Source organism: Ipomoea nil, unplaced genomic scaffold (assembly GCF_001879475.1).
Source record: "Ipomoea nil cultivar Tokyo-kokei standard unplaced genomic scaffold, Asagao_1.1 scaffold2144, whole genome shotgun sequence".
NCBI classification, from domain to species: Eukaryota; Viridiplantae; Streptophyta; class Magnoliopsida; order Solanales; family Convolvulaceae; genus Ipomoea; species Ipomoea nil.
Window position 1 is genome coordinate 2,562,827 of NW_017618572.1, and position 16,748 is coordinate 2,579,574.

The window sequence follows — 16,748 nt, forward strand, 5'->3', positions numbered from 1 at the left end:
CATGGTATAATTTGCATGATGTTGGCTGGGCTGCTCATGCTTATGTACAGAATTAGATGGTATGCTGTGATCTTGCAAAATCAGATTTTCAGAAGACCTGAAGAAACCTCATTTGCAGGAATTTTATATTAATGTATCTGTTAGCAAAATTTTCTATACCAAACATGCTGTTTACTGCAATAGCTAATATGAAGCAGTAGTAATACAATCAGCAGATGTTAAAATAAACTTAAAAACTTTGTTAATAAAAGATAACTCCTCTTATAACAATTCCAATTAAAAAGATCATCACTCCAGCTTTGCAAGATGGGAAAATTGTGCTGGGGGAGTTGCAAAATAAAAGTAAAAGAGAAGCAAGGCAAGCAAGCCATAACTGACCTACCCGATGAGCAAAAATAGATAAGCGGCATTTCAGTATCTGATACCCATACCCTTTTGATTTCTGCTACCAAACAAGGTTCGTGATTTTTACTTAACCGTCACAATCTTGATCACACAAGCAGTTCCAATACGATGCAGAACAACAGCTGCATCTCCTGCCTTGCATAGCCCTTTTGCTTTGGCATGTTCTAGGGAAAATTCAAGTGCTTCCTCTGTTGACTCTTCATCGGATGCCCTTGCAGATCCTGCGCACAGAACAGGAACCAATCCCCTGAAGATAAGGCTATGCCTTGCTGGAGTCTCATCACTACAAGACCAGTCAAATGAGTCGGTCTTGATCTCAGGGACAACGACAGACAATATTGGCATTCCAGGCCTGTATTTGGCCACCAGTTTGGCAGTACTTCCTCCTCTGGTTAGAACAAGGATAAGAGCTGCTTTTGCAGAGTTTGCTGTTCGGACAGCAGAAGATGCAAGACTCTCTAGTGGGCTCATAGGAACTGGTGCATTTAACATTATCCTTTTGAATACATCTCCATAATCAATTGTGCTTTCTGCTTCCACGCAGATTCTGGCCATGGTCCTCACGGCAAGTTCTGGATAAGCTCCAGCAGCTGTTTCACCACTAAGCATTACACAGTCTGTCCCATCAAGAACAGCATTCGCAACATCTGTTGCTTCTGCACGAGTTGGCCTTGGAGACTTGATCATAGATTCCAACATTTGTGTGGCTGTGACAACAGGCTTCCCTTGGATGTTGCACTTGTAAATCATTACCTTCTGAGCTAAAAATATCTTCTCAATTGGAATTTCCATACCCAGGTCACCTCTTGCCACCATAAATGCATCAGACTTGGCAAGAATATCATCAAAATTTGCTACACCTTCTTGGTTTTCAACCTAAAACAAGCAACCATTTTGTGTCAATGCAGTATTAGACCAGCAAAGCAAAATATACTGCCAGAAAAAAGTAATAAAAAAAATGGAGACTTTTTCTGCAGAGTAATTAAACAAAAAGGGAAAATAAAGTCATATCCCATCTCTAAGTTTATAACTCTTATGGTGGTTTATAGCACCATTACCTACCAACAAATCAAATTAACAACTCTGAAAATGCCCAAAATAATTGAGAAAATCAGAAGACTTCGTGGAAGTAAACCTTTGACATAAGGAGGATTCTCTTTGCATGATCACCAAGCACCTTTCGGACCTCCACCAAATCTGAACCCTTGCGAACAAAGGACAAGGCAATCATGTCAATATTATTAGGGACCCCCCACTTTAAAATATCATCCTTGTCTTTATCTGTCAATGTTGGAAGATCAACAATAACCCCAGGGAGATTGACGTTCTTTCTCTCACCAAGAACAGCAGTGTTCTCACAGCGGCAGCGCACCAAACCGTTCTCTTTGTCACATGACAGGACAGTAAAGGAGATTGTGCCATCTGAACACAGTATAACGCTTTGTGGCTTAACATCCTCGGCCAACTTTTTGTAGCTCATGCAGATCATATTCTCATCACCCTTGATGCTGTAATCAGTGGAGATTGTAATCTCTTGATCTTGTTTCAGTTGAACGGGCTTGGCATCTTTCAAAAACCCAGTACGAATTTCTGGACCCTGCCGCAAACAAAAAAGGGGTCATAACACCTCAAAACAACACAAAATGTTAAATGTGACACCACTCATACTATTACAAGACAACCAGTACATCCAGATCATCCACTGCAAACAATCAGTCCTCATCAAGCAAACTAAATCTTCCCTAATATCTATTTACAATCAAAATCACCCTATAAAGATTTTCATGCAGAATGGTTTTTAACGGAAAGGAAGAAATGGGATATACAAAAAAGTTATAGAATGTGGCATGATCAACTGCAACTCTTATAGATTAAAGGACACATATAAGAACCTTTTGGCCTGCTTTTCAAGCAAGAATAAGCATTCAGCAAAAGATTGCACTGAGGAATGTCTGTGGAAACTTGCACTCACTAGTAGTAAAGATAGGACCTGCTTTTGCTTTTGAGCTATGGCCATCAGTTCATTGTTGTTCAAGGTCAGAGAAATTGGGCATTCTAGTGTAACATGTACTTTTAAAGAAAAACAATCTAAGGGTTAAGGTGGTTATATAAGTATATAACAAGTGAAAAAGTCAATTCTATACCAAAAGTCGCATCTATGTCAATCATTGTCAAATTCAATATGGTAATAAGGGCTCAGTGAGTGAAATTGAAGGCAATTTTGTGCAATTCACTCATCAACCCAAAAGAAATGCATTATCAATACTTTCAAATTTCAATTATACAAGGAGAAAAAAAAAAAGAAGGTAAAGTTTCTATAAACCAACCCAACCCACCCTCCATGTTTTCTATACCAAGCCCGCATGGGCAACTCAATTGGGCACATGGGTGAAATTTGGGAACAATGACCCGGGATCGAGGGATCGAGTCTCACCAGCGATGCAATGTGGGAGCAACCTCTCAAAGTGAAGGAGACTCCTTGTGCGTAGTAAGCAAAGGTCTAGCCTCGTGTTCAGCTGAGTTACCATGATTTACGCCGGGGCGTAGGGGTTGGGGATTCAACCATTTCGGAACAATGGTTTCTATACCAAGCACAACCACAACCACAAATAAACCCGGAAAAGACTTCAAGAATAAATATGAAAGCAAACAATGAAAATGTATATGCGTGACAAGCAGCCAACGGAAAATAAACTTAAGATAAGATCGTGATCGGCACAGTTCAGCAAGTGGACAGGTGAAACGCAATCAATAAGTCGGACAAAATATCAAACACTTAATAGCATAAACGTACTACTAACTACAGATCCATGCAATCATTGGCGTGCATATATATACATCAAAGCAGACAGGTAAAATCATGAAATAGATGTACGAAGAATATAAAGATATAGCAGGTATACCTTGGTGTCGAGCATGACAGCGCAGAGAATACCGGTATTCTCCATGGCCTGGCGGAGATTGTTGAGGGTCTCCTGGTGGTACTCGTGAGATCCATGGGAGAAATTGAATCGGGCGACGTTCATGCCGGCCCGTAGAAGCTTCTCGACCATGGGCACCGCGCGGGAAGCCGGCCCAAGAGTGCAGACAATTTTCGTCTTGGGACGCTTCTCGGCGCCGGCGCCGTTATCCATGTTCGCAACCGTCATTTCTTTTTATCTCCGGTCCGGTGGATCAAACAAACACTTAATCGCCGATTGAATCAGAGTGTGTATATGTATATATATATAATATAAATGGAGAGTACGTAAAAATAATATATAAATAATGGAATAATAATAATAATAATAATAAATAAATAAATAAAAATTGAGAAGTACAGCGGAGAGAGAGAGAGAAAGGTGTGAAAAGAGTTCTATTACATGAACTCTCAAATTCTACTCCCTCATTTGTACTCCCTAATGTGGCAAGTCAGGATTGGTTATTTTCAACATGTGGGTCCACAGAAAAGTGTCTACATCAAGAACATGTGAGAGGGAGTACAAGTTTGGAGTATAAAGTGGGAGTACACCTAGTATTTTCCGTGTGAAAATGTGGAACTGTGGAAGACAACGGCGAAGGAAATGGGACAGAGACCGGCGGCTGCTTGAAACTTTCTTTTTCCCTCTATTTTAATTTATAAAAATAAATAAATAAAAAGACTAAGCACTCTAGAAAACGAGTCTATGATTATATTGCCTGGATAGTTTATCTCATTGGTTCAATAGACAATATTTGAAAAAAGAGATTAAGGTTCAAATTTAGGTAGCGATAGTATGGAGATTATGTCCAAAATGAACACATCCGTACTGATATTTGGCCAATCATTAAGGTAACGTGAAATCCTCCCAAATGCTCTATCATGTTAGATGCAATGCTCTATCATGTTAGATGCAATGCTCTATCAGGTTAGATGTAATAAGCTATAAATTATACTATTTGGTAAAATATTGAGAGTTAACATAATACTTTATTTTAAAACGTTACTTTTAAGTAGCTTTTTAAAATAAGCTAATAGTTATTAGCTTTTTAAATTTTTACTTTTTAAGCTAGATATATTAAACAAGTCATTATGAAAACAATAAATTTTAGATTTAGTCATTTAATTATCACCATTTGATTTAATCATTAACTTTTAAATCTATCAAATGTAGTAATGCAATATTGAATCCTTTTCAAATTTATTTTTCAGGACCAAATCCTTTACAATTTTAATCCACTATAAACTTTTCATTGTGTGAACGGTTAATATTGAAGGTGAAATTGAACTACTAAAATAAAAATAAAAAAAAAAACTAGAATTTTATTTTTCGCGTGTAAAAAACGATTGACTCAATTGTCATAAATTTTTAATTTTTCCTTCAGTGTTACGATTCACGCAGAGAAAAACTAACAATGAATTATAATTAAAAATAATTTAATACTTAATTATTAAATTTAATAACTTGATTAAATTAAAAATAAATAATAATTAGAAGAAATTCAGACTTAACTCATATTTAAAAAATAATAATAATATATCAATTACATTAAATATAATGTGTTAGGTTAAATATGAGAATAAAAATGGAATTGAAGGGTAAAATTGGAGTTTTTAGTAGTGAAAGCAGCAGTTGTTATATTATAGACCGCGGTGCATAATCGATTATGCACCGCGGCCCATATACGGCGCCGTTTCTTTAAGTAAAGAAACGGCCCGTCGTTAGAGTTAACGGAGTCCGTTTGTTTGGTGTATTAAACACCAACTGACACTACAGTATATTTAAACCGACACTGCAGTTATATCAAAATGATACTGTAGTTATAGTGAAATGAAACTGCAGTGTATATAAACTGAAACTGAATAACATTTCACATATTTGAGTGTATATTATACAATGAAGCTGTAATTATATCAAAATGATCATGTAGTTGTGTTTTAATAAAACTATAGTGTATATAAAATAAAATTAAATAACATTTTCACATATTTGAGTCTATAAATATCGAATGAAACTATAGTTATATCGAAATGAAACTGTAGTTGTGTTCAACTGAAACTGCAGTATATACAAAATGACACTGAATAACAGAGTTACTTTTTGTAAAAGGGTGCGAAACGGCGTTAATTTTCATTTTAAAAAAAAAAGACGCGCGGTGCATAATCGATTATGCACCGCGGTGCATAATATAATTTGCCGAAAGCAGGGGGCAAGGACGGTGGAACTCAAAAGCATGATTTGTGTGGGTTCGGTACATATAAAACTATGGGTAAATTGGGGGTTGTGATTGCCAAACTATGGGTAAATTGGGGGTTGTGATTAAGTGCAATCGTTATGCTATGAAACTGTGTAAGGTGAACATGATTCTATGTTTATAATTACTAAACTATAGATTTATAATTATAAAACTATATATTTATAATTTTTGAATTTCATATTCAGAATTATTGAATTCTATATTCACAATTTCAGAATTCTATGTTCATAATTACTCCACTATATATTCATAATTATAAGATTATATATTCATAATTTTTGAACATCATATTCACAATTATTGAATCTCTATATTCATAAGTATAGAATTATATGTTCATAATTATGTTCACAACTCTATGTTCATAATTATAGAACTATATGTTCATACTTTTTGAAATATATATTCATAATTATGAACAGTTCACGAACTGTGTCCACATTACAAGTGGACATAGTTCCACGGCCTAATTTGCCGATTAAGATTTAATCCTTAATTTTAAATATGAAGTAATTTTAAATTTTCAGATTAACTATTCTTATTAATAGAGATGTTTATAATTCAGCGATAAAATTAATTATTGTGCCTAAATAAAAAGAGTAAACTCTGTTGGCGGCCGCCTTACCTTCGTTTCCACTTTCCACAAACCAAACTCAACAGTACGACACAGTTTATGGACACTGGAAAAGTGCATTGGTCAGTCTTTCATTCAACCTGCTCAAATACCATGGGATAACACACTTGTTTGCATGTTACCATTGACCAATTGATGCCCAAATTCTGGGTAATTGGTTTAGGTGCATTATTCCTCTTGTATCAAGAGAAAAATGTATTGTTATAAATTTTTTATATAAAGTATTTTAAATTTTAAAGTGGAAAATTAGAGAACCCTTGAATACATTTTTAGTATTTGTATAGTGTCAACCGGTGGCAGAGCCAGAAATTTCATCAAGTAGAGATGAAAGATTAAAATAAATGATATATTTTGGGCAAAACAATTAATCATGCAAGGAGATTCAACCTTTGACCTCTACTACAACACATACATATATACTTAACCATATGAGCACTTTATCTTTGAGTAATATATATCTATATTATTTAATTATATTTAAACATTTACTATATATATTCAAGGGGAGTTTTTTTTTTTTTCTCCCACAAAAAAAAGGAGTTTTTTTCACTTTTGGTCCCACGACTATAGTGACACTATCAGAAGTGTCACTATAGTTGCGGATTCTGATAGTGCCACTATCAGAAGTGGAGAAGCTCATCGGAGAAGAAATCATCGCCGGAAATAGAGAGAAGCTCATCGGAGAAGAAAGAAAAGATGAGTAAAATGATTAAATTATCCTCATTATTTGATCTATTAAATTTTTCCAGTGAGATTTGGCCAGCAATTTGACCGGCGTGACCAAAATTGATAGAAATTGCATAATCAAGATACTAAATTAACATTTTTAAAAGTCAAATGTTACAATTAACACAACTCCAATAGTCATGGCCCAAAATTGAAATTTTCTCTATATAATATAAACTAGTAACGGAAATATAATAATGGAATCTTAATATTACAACGGTTACAAACGTTAAGTAATAAAGAGTCATAATGCATGTCTATATAATTATATACTTATAACACTTCTCTTTAGACATTATCTTACTATAATCATGCCTCATTACAAACTCGCTAGAAAAGTCTCATGGGAAAACGTAGACGAGAAAAGAGTACACGATATATGGGTACGTAATTCATGTATTGTTTCGGTTGACTCATTAAAAACCTTACCCTAAGAAACAATGTGGGAAAAGACTTAGTTGAGAGAACAATAGTACGTACAATCATAAGCCTTCAGAGCATAATCTACAGAATTTTAGGGTTTGTCTATTTAAATATTTATTTGCAACTTTCCCCTTTAATTTTGACATTATTTTATCATACTCATGCCTCGTTAAAAACCACACTAAAAAAATCAATGGAAAAAAAAAACTAGTGAGGAAAAGAGTACATGATATGTATGCATTCATGTGTTGCAAGGTACAAATATTGGTCTTTAAGATCCAATCTTAAGGATTATTCAAGTCCAATCTTTAAGGTTGATTCAAGTCCAATTTTTAGGATTGATTCAAGTAAAGGTCATTCCCCCTTGAAGATAACAATCTTCAACGTCTACATGTTCTAATATAATAATAAAAACATTGTTTCAAAAAGAGTGTAGAATATGGATATGGTACAATCTTCAAGATTGTCACTAGAGTTAACATTCTGTATAATAATCTCGTGACTCTTCTAGAACTCACGTGAGTTGAATATTGACGTTATATATTTTTTTCAAATATTCTTAAACATACTACCTATTTATTATTTGTACAACACAAGCTTTATTGTCCTCACATAGAACGATGAGGTAAAACAAAAAATTATCAGTTTGGGACTTGGCATCATCGGGATAAAATAAAATACGGAGTAACAAGTACCCAAATAGCCCATGAAAACCATATATTGGTTAGCCATGACCACGGTTACGATTACGGTTCGGTTCTAGTTCAAAACCACCGGTTCCAATTCCGGAAATGGACGAACCAGTGGTTCTGGTTTGAACTGACGGTTCTAGTTCTTGAATCGGTGGTTCTGATACGGTTCAGGTTTGAACCGATGATTCAAATTGTGAATTATTTTTATTTTTTTTAATTTTATGTTTTGTTTTAAAATTGTCCAAATGCAAGTATTCAATGATTAATTTTTTTCATCTATAATTTTTTAAAGATCAATATATCGAATATTTTGGACTTGCACTTAACTTTACCAAGATTAAGTTGCATACGTATCTTATTGAAACTTCAATAAGAATCAAAGCCTACGTAGTTCTATTACCTTTTTTTGTTGTCCTTTTTCTTTTTTTAAGAGTCAGTTTGTTCCTCTTCGATTGTAGTGGTAATTGCATCATCAGAACAAAAATCATTGATGATATTTGATTTATTGTTTTCTTGTTGTCTAAGTTTTGCCAATCCCCAAACGCGCAAACTTGAATTTCGATTGATTGTGGCGTCATTCTTGAACAAGTCTTGTCCAAGATTTTTCAACTTGCACTGAATTCCTTCTCTACTACCACAATAGAAGCAGGAGTTCCAATTTATTATTATTATTATTATTATTATTATTATTATTATTATTATTATTATTATTATTATTATTATTATTATTATTATTATTATTTGCAATAATAGATAAAATAGGAAAAAAAAAATTTCAATGTCTTTCCACCTAGGGGTGTGCAAAATAGACGAACACGACAGGTCCAACCGAATCGTTTGGCCAAAACGATGCATCTGACTCGAACCGGCATCCGACTTTAATAAACCGAACTAATGCAGCCATTTTAACGGTTTAAGATAATCAGGTAGTGTGTATGGATTCCCCACTCGAACCGCCCGAATATTCGATGAAGCCTAGGGTTACATATGTTATGCACTAAACGGTGTCATGTCCATTGTGTATATATACGAACATTTCTATGTTCTATCCTTTAGGGTTTCTCATTTCACTCCGAGACTGCTGCGCAGTATTCACTCTTCACTCTCTCATTCTCTCTCAGTTATCGCCATAGGGTTTCTCAGATCTCACTTCTCAGTTTTGAGTTCTCCCATTCTATGAGTTCTGAGTAGTGAGTTCTCTCAATCTTTGAGAGTTTGAGACTCCAAATATCTGATAATCCAATAGTCCAGTGGAAGCCTTTTCTCTAATTCTCTATTTCTGTCTTGAGTTCTCACTTCTCTAAGTTCTCTCTATGAGTTTGTGTCTGTGACTTCGTCTCTGAGTTCTCTCAATCTCTGAGACTCTAATAGTCCGGTGGAAGCTTTTTCTCTGATTCTCTCTTCGATATTCTCTGAGTCATTGAGTCTTAACCGTTTTGGCGTTCTTTCCGAATCAATGAGTCTCTTCATTTCTTGACTCTTGAGTCTTGATTCTTGACTCTCTGTGAGTCTGTGGTGGAAGCCTGAACCCTTGTTGAGTTGTTGACTGACTCACTGGTGGACGCCTGGATGGTGCTCTCAAACTGGTGGTGACTGGTGACGGTGATTTGTTTGCAGATTGTTTGAAGCCTGAAGACCCTTGTTCTTCGGAGAAATTGTGTGAGAAAAGAAGTAAATCGCCAACCCTAGTTATTTTAATTTTTTATTTATTCATTATAATTTGAATTATGTGATATAATCTCTAAGATTCTGGGTTGTGAACTTGTGATAATGTGATATATTCGAAATTTCTGAAAATCTTATTGTGAATGGAAGCACAGTCCTACTGAAAATCTTATTTATTTACTTTTATACATTGTGAGTATGTGAAATACTGAAAATATGAAAAATGTTTTGGTGGAAGCACTGAATGATGATCTTTGATCTATGTTGTCTTTCTTGTTTATGGATTGAGGACCCTTAAATATAATGTTAGAGGATATAATGATATATGGCCTTTGAAATGTGGAAGCTGATTGTGTGAATGCATGATAAGTGCCTAATTGTTTATGTGTTGTCCCTATGATGAGCATTTAGAGATGAGATACCTTTGTTGTCTTTGATAGTTTGATGAATTCCTGATGGAATTGTGTTGCATTTCTTAGTGCTACACTGTTAAGTGTTAAATGTTAATATGTGTATCAGTGTATGCCAACTGTGAGTCTGTGATTTTGTAAAAAATATGTGAAGGCTGATTGTTGACTTTTTGAGATTCTGTATTATGTTTCCCATGTCCTACTATGTGTACTGATAATGTTCCACACTTTTTTAGATGGAAAATATTAGTATGCCTAGTACTGGCTATGAACCTACCAATTCTTCTGCTCAAGGAGCAATAGTGGTGGAAGCCCAAACTGTTGACAAAAATACTCAACAGAATGTGCTACCTACTACTAAAGTTCTTGTAAAGAAAAGGAAACAGGTTGATGCCAGATCAAGAGTTTGGGATCATTTTCAAAAGATTTATGATAGTAATGATGTTACTATACAAGCAAAGTGCATCTATTGTGTAAAGTTATATCAATATGAATAAAAAAGACATGGTACTTCATCCTTAAAGAACCACATGCTTAGCTGTATGAAAAACGTAACCCTCACTCTAAAGATACTAGGCAGTCCCTTCTGACATTTCAAGCTATTGATAGCATTGATGCATCTGAACGAACTGTGGGAGAGTTGGGGACAAGGGTATTTAATCAAGAAACCATTAGGAGAGCCCTGGTAGAAATGATCATAATAGATGAACTTCCCTTTATATTTGTTGAGGGGCAAGTGTTTAAGAGGTTCATTGCAGTGGCTTGTCCTAGGTTTAAAATTCAATCTAGGTGGATAATCAGTAGGGACATCCATATCATTTATGAAGAAGAAAAACTGAACTTAAAGTGCTTGTTTAGGGGAAACACTCAAAGAGTCAGTATTACAACTGACTCTTGAACATCTACTCAAAGAATTAACTACATGGTAGTAACTGCACACTTTATAGATGAAGAGTGGAAGTTGCATAATTTTTTTATTATCTCTTTTGTCCCTGTTACATCACATAAGGGTGAGTATATTGCAAAAGCACTTGAAAGTTGTTTGCTAGAGTGGGGGCTGAGGAATGTGTTTACTGTGACAGTAGATAATGCTTATCCAAATAATACTGCACTTGATTTTTTTAAAAAGGAAAGTGTTGTCTTGGGGACCATCTAGTGTGAAGAGTAAGTATCTTCACATGAGATGCATTGTCCATATTCTGAACTTGGTGGTTCAAGATGGTCTAAGTGTTGTTAGATATGTTAGAAACTCACCTGCTTGGTTGAAGAAATTTAGGGATTTGACAGGGTTAATTGTAATTGAGCAAAAATCATCCTTGTGTCTTAATGTGCCAACAAGGTGGAATTCCACCTATTTGATGTTTACCAGAAAGTGTTTGAAGAGTATGAATACAGTGATAACTCTTTTAAATTTGATCTGGGTGATTCTATTCCTAATTTTCTGGATTGGGAGTCCGTGAACAACTTGGTTAAATTTTTGAAATGTTTATATGATATGACTATCAGAATTTCAGGGTCCTTATATGTGACAACTAACACCTTTTTCTTTGAAATATCTGATATGTAGGATTAGAGAATGGATTTCATTCAGTAACTGAATCAGAATAGATTACAAAGTATATCACTACAAGGACTCTAACTAACCCTAACAAATAGAACAAGGCTAGCTATCTAAATGTCTACCACGTAATACAAGACTATATATTATACAATGATAATAAGATGAAATAATATCTATACTAACACACCCCCTCAAGCACAAGGTACCAGCGATGCAACATTGAGCTTGTCCCGTAGAGCAGCAAACCGCGGTGATGGCAGAGGTTTGGTGAATATATCGGCTAGCTGATAAGTAGTAGACACATAATTTACAACGAAGTCCCTTGAGGCGACTTTATCATGGACGAAATGATAGTCGATCTCCAAATGCTTAGTGCACGCATGAAAAACAAGATTAGAACAAAGATACGTAGCCTCGAGGTTATCACACCACAACGTTGCGGGATCACCAGAGTGCAGCCCGAGCTCCCGAAGTAAAGATACGACCCAGGTGGCTTCAGCGGACACATCGGCTAACGCCTTGTACTCAGCTTCAGTCGACGATCGGGCCACAGTGCGCTGTTTCTTGGACAGCCATGATATAAGATTCGAACCCAGATAGACAACAAACCCGCTTGTATTCTTCCTGTCAATAGGGCAACCAGCCCAGTCAGAGTCCGAATAGGCATGAATGGAGGTAGACGACGACGGCGTGAGTCGCAACCCGTAGTCTAGGGTTCCTTTAATGTAGCGGAGAACTCGTTTAACCAAATTCCAGTGGTCAACTGTCGGTGAGTGCATAAATTGACACAGGCGATTCACGGCATAAGCTAGATCAGGCCTCGTGATGGTCAAGAATTGCAAGGCTCCGACAATGCGCCGGTATTGAGTTGGATTATCATAAGGCGTGTCAAACGGTGTGACTACCTTAGTGACAGCGGCAGGAGTGGCAAGAGGTTTGCTGTCAACCATGCCTGAGCGGCCTAGGAGATCTGTCATGTATCGACGTTGCGACAGCAGTAGACCATCGCCTGTTTCAACCGTCTCAATACCCAAAAAGAAGCCGGGTGTACCCAAGTCACGAATCTTGAATGCCGTAGACAGTTGTTGAAGGAACACACGAGACTCTCCTGCAGTGTAATAAAACGAAGAGACATCAGTCTTGGAAGACCGGAAGCCTGCAGATAATAAAAAGTCATGAAGCCGTTTGAACCAGACTCTAGGTGCATGATTTAGTCCATATAAGGACTGTTGTAGATGACAGACGTGGTCAGGGGTCGTGGGATCTTCATATCCCGGGGGCTGCTTCATGTAGACCGTCTCAGCTAGATGCCCATTAAGAAAGGCATTATGAACATCTAACTGCCGGAGAGTCCAACTATTAAACACAGCTAAGGAGAAAAGCATTCTAACCATGGTCGGCTTGACCACCGGACTGAAGGTGTCAAAGAAGTCCTCCCCTGCGACTTGATTGAAGCCTTTTGCAACCAATCGAGCTTTATAGCGCTCTACCGAGCCGTCGACAGTGCGCTTAGTGCGAAACACCCACTTGCACGCAATTATATTCATATGTGGTTCCGGAGAAACCAGATGCCAAGTGTGATTATGGAGTAAAGCATTAAACTCCTGATCCATAGCCTCACGCCAGTGGGAGTGCCCTACTGCTTGTGAATAACAAGTGGGGTCTGAAACGGCAGTCAGCGCATGAAAGGGCTCATTCGAGCCTTTTGTCATGTGCCGTAGTCGCATACCATGATCACGACCTTGAGGCTGGACACGAGCCTTGCGGATTTTAGCCGGGGTAGTGTGCGTAATTGCCAGTTGCGGTGGTGCGCGGGCCAGTGGCTCGGGTTCACCATCCGATGCTATAGGATGACCTGGTTCCGGCGGATGATTAGTTGGAACTGACGGACCATCCGACGCAATAGGCACAACAGCCCATGGTATGTCAGGTTGTGACTGTTCCTGTTGCAAACACGCTGTTGAAAAGGGAAAAACATTTTCATCAAAACGGACATGACGACAGATATATGTTTTTCCACCAGTTAAGTCAATGCATCTGTATCCCATAAAGGACACGAGGTAACCTAGGAAGACACACGGGGTGGAGCGGTACTCAATCTTGTGCCTATTGTATGGGCGCAGATATGGGAAACACCGACACCCGAAGACACGGAGAAAAGTATATAGTGAAGTGACTTTGAATAGGGGACTGTATGGACTTTCATAGTGTATGGCTGATGAGGGTAAGTAATTGATTAAACATGTAGTTGTCTCGAAAGCACAATCCCAATATTGATGTGGTACTTTACCTTCGGCGAGTAAAGCAAGGCCCGTTTCAACAATATGTCGATTACGACGCTCCACTCGTCCGTTTTGCTCATGCGTATAGGCACAGGACTGACGATGATTAATGCCTAGGGATTGAAATATAGCATGTAACTTGCGATACTCACCCCCTAGATCCGACTGGATCGACTTAATAGACCGCCCAAACTGGCGTTCAACTAACACACGAAACGACTAAAAAATTTTATAAATATCCGATTTTACCCGTAATGGATAAAACCAGGTAAACCGGGAATAACCATCTACACACAGGCAAAAATAGCGAAAGCCACTAATAGATGATACAGGGGAAGGACCCCAAATATCAGTATATATCAGGTCTAGTACATTTTTGCTAGAATGTGGCACACTATCTAATTTAAAACGCGATGATTTTCCAAAGTGGCACGAGGCGCGGGACTCAATTGGCGAAACTTTATTGGAATTGACCGGGCAATTTTGTAGAATTTTATTCAGGACATATTTGTGCGGGTGACCAAGACTTTGATGCCAAACGGTAGGGGTTGTCCGGGAACTGACGAATGCGAAACTGGACTTTGACACCAGAAGCTTGTAAAGACCGCCTGTAGCAGGACCACTTTGGTTGTGGAATCCTTCACAATAAAACACGAATCATGAAACTCAAAATAAACTTTGTTATCAACAACAAATTTATACACATACAATAATGGAACCGAGAGACTCGGGACATGTAATATATCATTTAAAGAGAGGGGTTTTGACACAGATGGGATTGATGCACGACCAACTCGCAAAATAGCCAAACCTGCGCCATTACCCACACGAAGCACGTCCGAACCGCCATATTCCTCCGAGTGCCCCATCATATTCGCGTCGGGCGTGGCATGCGCGGTGGCCCCGGTGTCCGGATACCACCCGTCGCTCGGAGTCTGTACAAATGCCGTCGGAACATATGCTGGAACAACCATGTGGGCTTGAGGTGGGGGCTGCGGCTGGTACCTCTTATAGCAGTACATGGCGGAGTGTCCGTGCGAACGGCATATTTGACATCTCGGGCCTCCGCAGCCGCCGCGACCACCACGATCTTGTCCGCCGCGACGACCGCCACCACGTCCCGACTGCTGCGACTGTTGCTCGCCACCAGACGATCCACGCGCGGGACCTGCAAAGAAAGCCGAATGCGAGGCAATGGAGTCTCCGGCCGGATAATCGTCCACAAGGATGAACTCATGGGCATGTAGATAGTCCGACAAGTGCAACAGTGTCACCGCATTCCCGGAGATGAAGGACGCCGCCAGAGCCTTCAGTTCTGGTCGAAGCCCACGGATGACGTACAGGTTTTACTCCATGAGGGAAAGCAGCCGGCCAGCTTGGATTAGAGACTCGACAAGCACCCCCGCACGCCCTAGGTACTCGGCAGTCGTGGAGTTTCCCAGTCGAAGCATCTGAAACTGCCCGAGGAGATTAAGACAGCGAGCTTGGTTGGAGGAACCAAGAGCAGACGTGATGGATTCCCAGATCGCCGCCGAGGTGGTCCGTCTGAGTGCAAGGTACAAGACCTCATCCGACATGGATGAGATAAAGAGTGACAGAATCAATTGATCCTGCTTCACCCAAGCGCGATACTCCGGATTGGGGATGACACTCGTCGTGGTGATGCCCGTCGACGAGCCCTCAGAGGTGGGAGCAGCAGCGATTGTCTTCGGTGGACACGGGAGAGTCCCATTCACGTAGCCAAGAAGTTCCTGACCCCGGAGAAAGGGAACCAGCTTGCGCGCGCCATAACAGAAAATTACGGGATGTGAGCTTCATTGTCACATAGTGGTGTGCGCCGGCAAGAGAGGGACCACCGGCCGGGGAGGGAGAGCCAGCAGCGGAAATAGTACGTTCGGATGAGTTGGTGGACATTCCGATTGTAAGGTGAGGAGGGGGTAAAATTTCACGGTGGAGGTAGAAAGACCGATATCCCGGGTGATACCAGATTAGAGAATGGATTTCATTCAGTAACTGAATCAGAATAGATTACAAAGTATATCACTACAAGGACTCTAACTAACCCTGACAAATAGAACAAGACTAGCTATCTAAATGTCTACCACATAATACAAGACTATATATTATACAATGATAATAAGATGAAATAATATCTATACTAACATGTAGTGTATCTTGAATGGAATGGTGGAAGCTGATGGGGCTGTGGAACTAATGGGGGCTAACATGAAAGCAAAATTTGAAAAATATTGGGGGTGATATTGACAAAATGAATTATATGATTTTCTTTGCAAACATTTTAGACCCCATGGACAAGTTAGAATATATGCCAAATCAATTAATTCATACGTATGGTGATGTGAAAGGAAAAGATTACCTTGAGAGATTGTTGGCTGCTTTGAATGAATTATTTGATGATTATGCTGTCAGTTGTAGTCCTACTATTGCCCCAGCTACGGGTTCTAGTTCTGCAACTTTTGTTAGTCCTGCTATTGAGTCTGTTTCTGCCCCTGTTGGGAGGCCACAACATCTGTTGAAGTCCCAAATTAAGAAACAAAGAATGGAAAGTGGTGGGAGAAAAAAAAACTGAGTTGGAGTATTATTTGACTGAGGCAATAGGTGAAGATGAAAGTTCATTTGATATACTGAGATGGTGGAAGGTCAATTTGGAAAGATTTCCTACCCTTTCTAAGCTTGCTAGGTATGTCTTAGCTATACCTATCTCAATTGTTG

At 38.5% G+C, this 16,748-nt stretch overlaps 1 protein-coding gene across 1 annotated transcript; it reads right to left on the bottom strand.

Annotated features, from left to right (window-relative positions):
* Window positions 1–218: 218 nt before the first annotated feature.
* On the bottom strand, window positions 219–3,632 carry LOC109148834 (pyruvate kinase, cytosolic isozyme). Its single transcript, XM_019296578.1, has 3 exons — window positions 3,309–3,632; window positions 1,541–2,002; window positions 219–1,281 (listed from the first exon to the last, which is right to left on the bottom strand). The coding sequence occupies exons 1-3, from the start codon at window positions 3,552–3,554 to the stop codon at window positions 469–471; spliced, it is 1,521 nt and encodes a 506-aa protein (XP_019152123.1). The 5' UTR covers window positions 3,555–3,632; the 3' UTR covers window positions 219–468.
* Window positions 3,633–16,748: the final 13,116 nt, after the last annotated feature.

Coding starts and splice junctions, on each gene's coding strand:
- LOC109148834 (XM_019296578.1), bottom strand. CDS start 3,554: ATGACGGTTGCGAACATGGATAACGGCGCCGGCGCCGAGAAGCGTCCC. Junction 2,003..3,308: donor CTGTCATGCTCGACACCAAG/GTATACCTGCTA, acceptor TGTTTGCGGCAG/GGTCCAGAAATTCGTACTGG. Junction 1,282..1,540: donor GAATCCTCCTTATGTCAAAG/GTTTACTTCCAC, acceptor TGCTTGTTTTAG/GTTGAAAACCAAGAAGGTGT.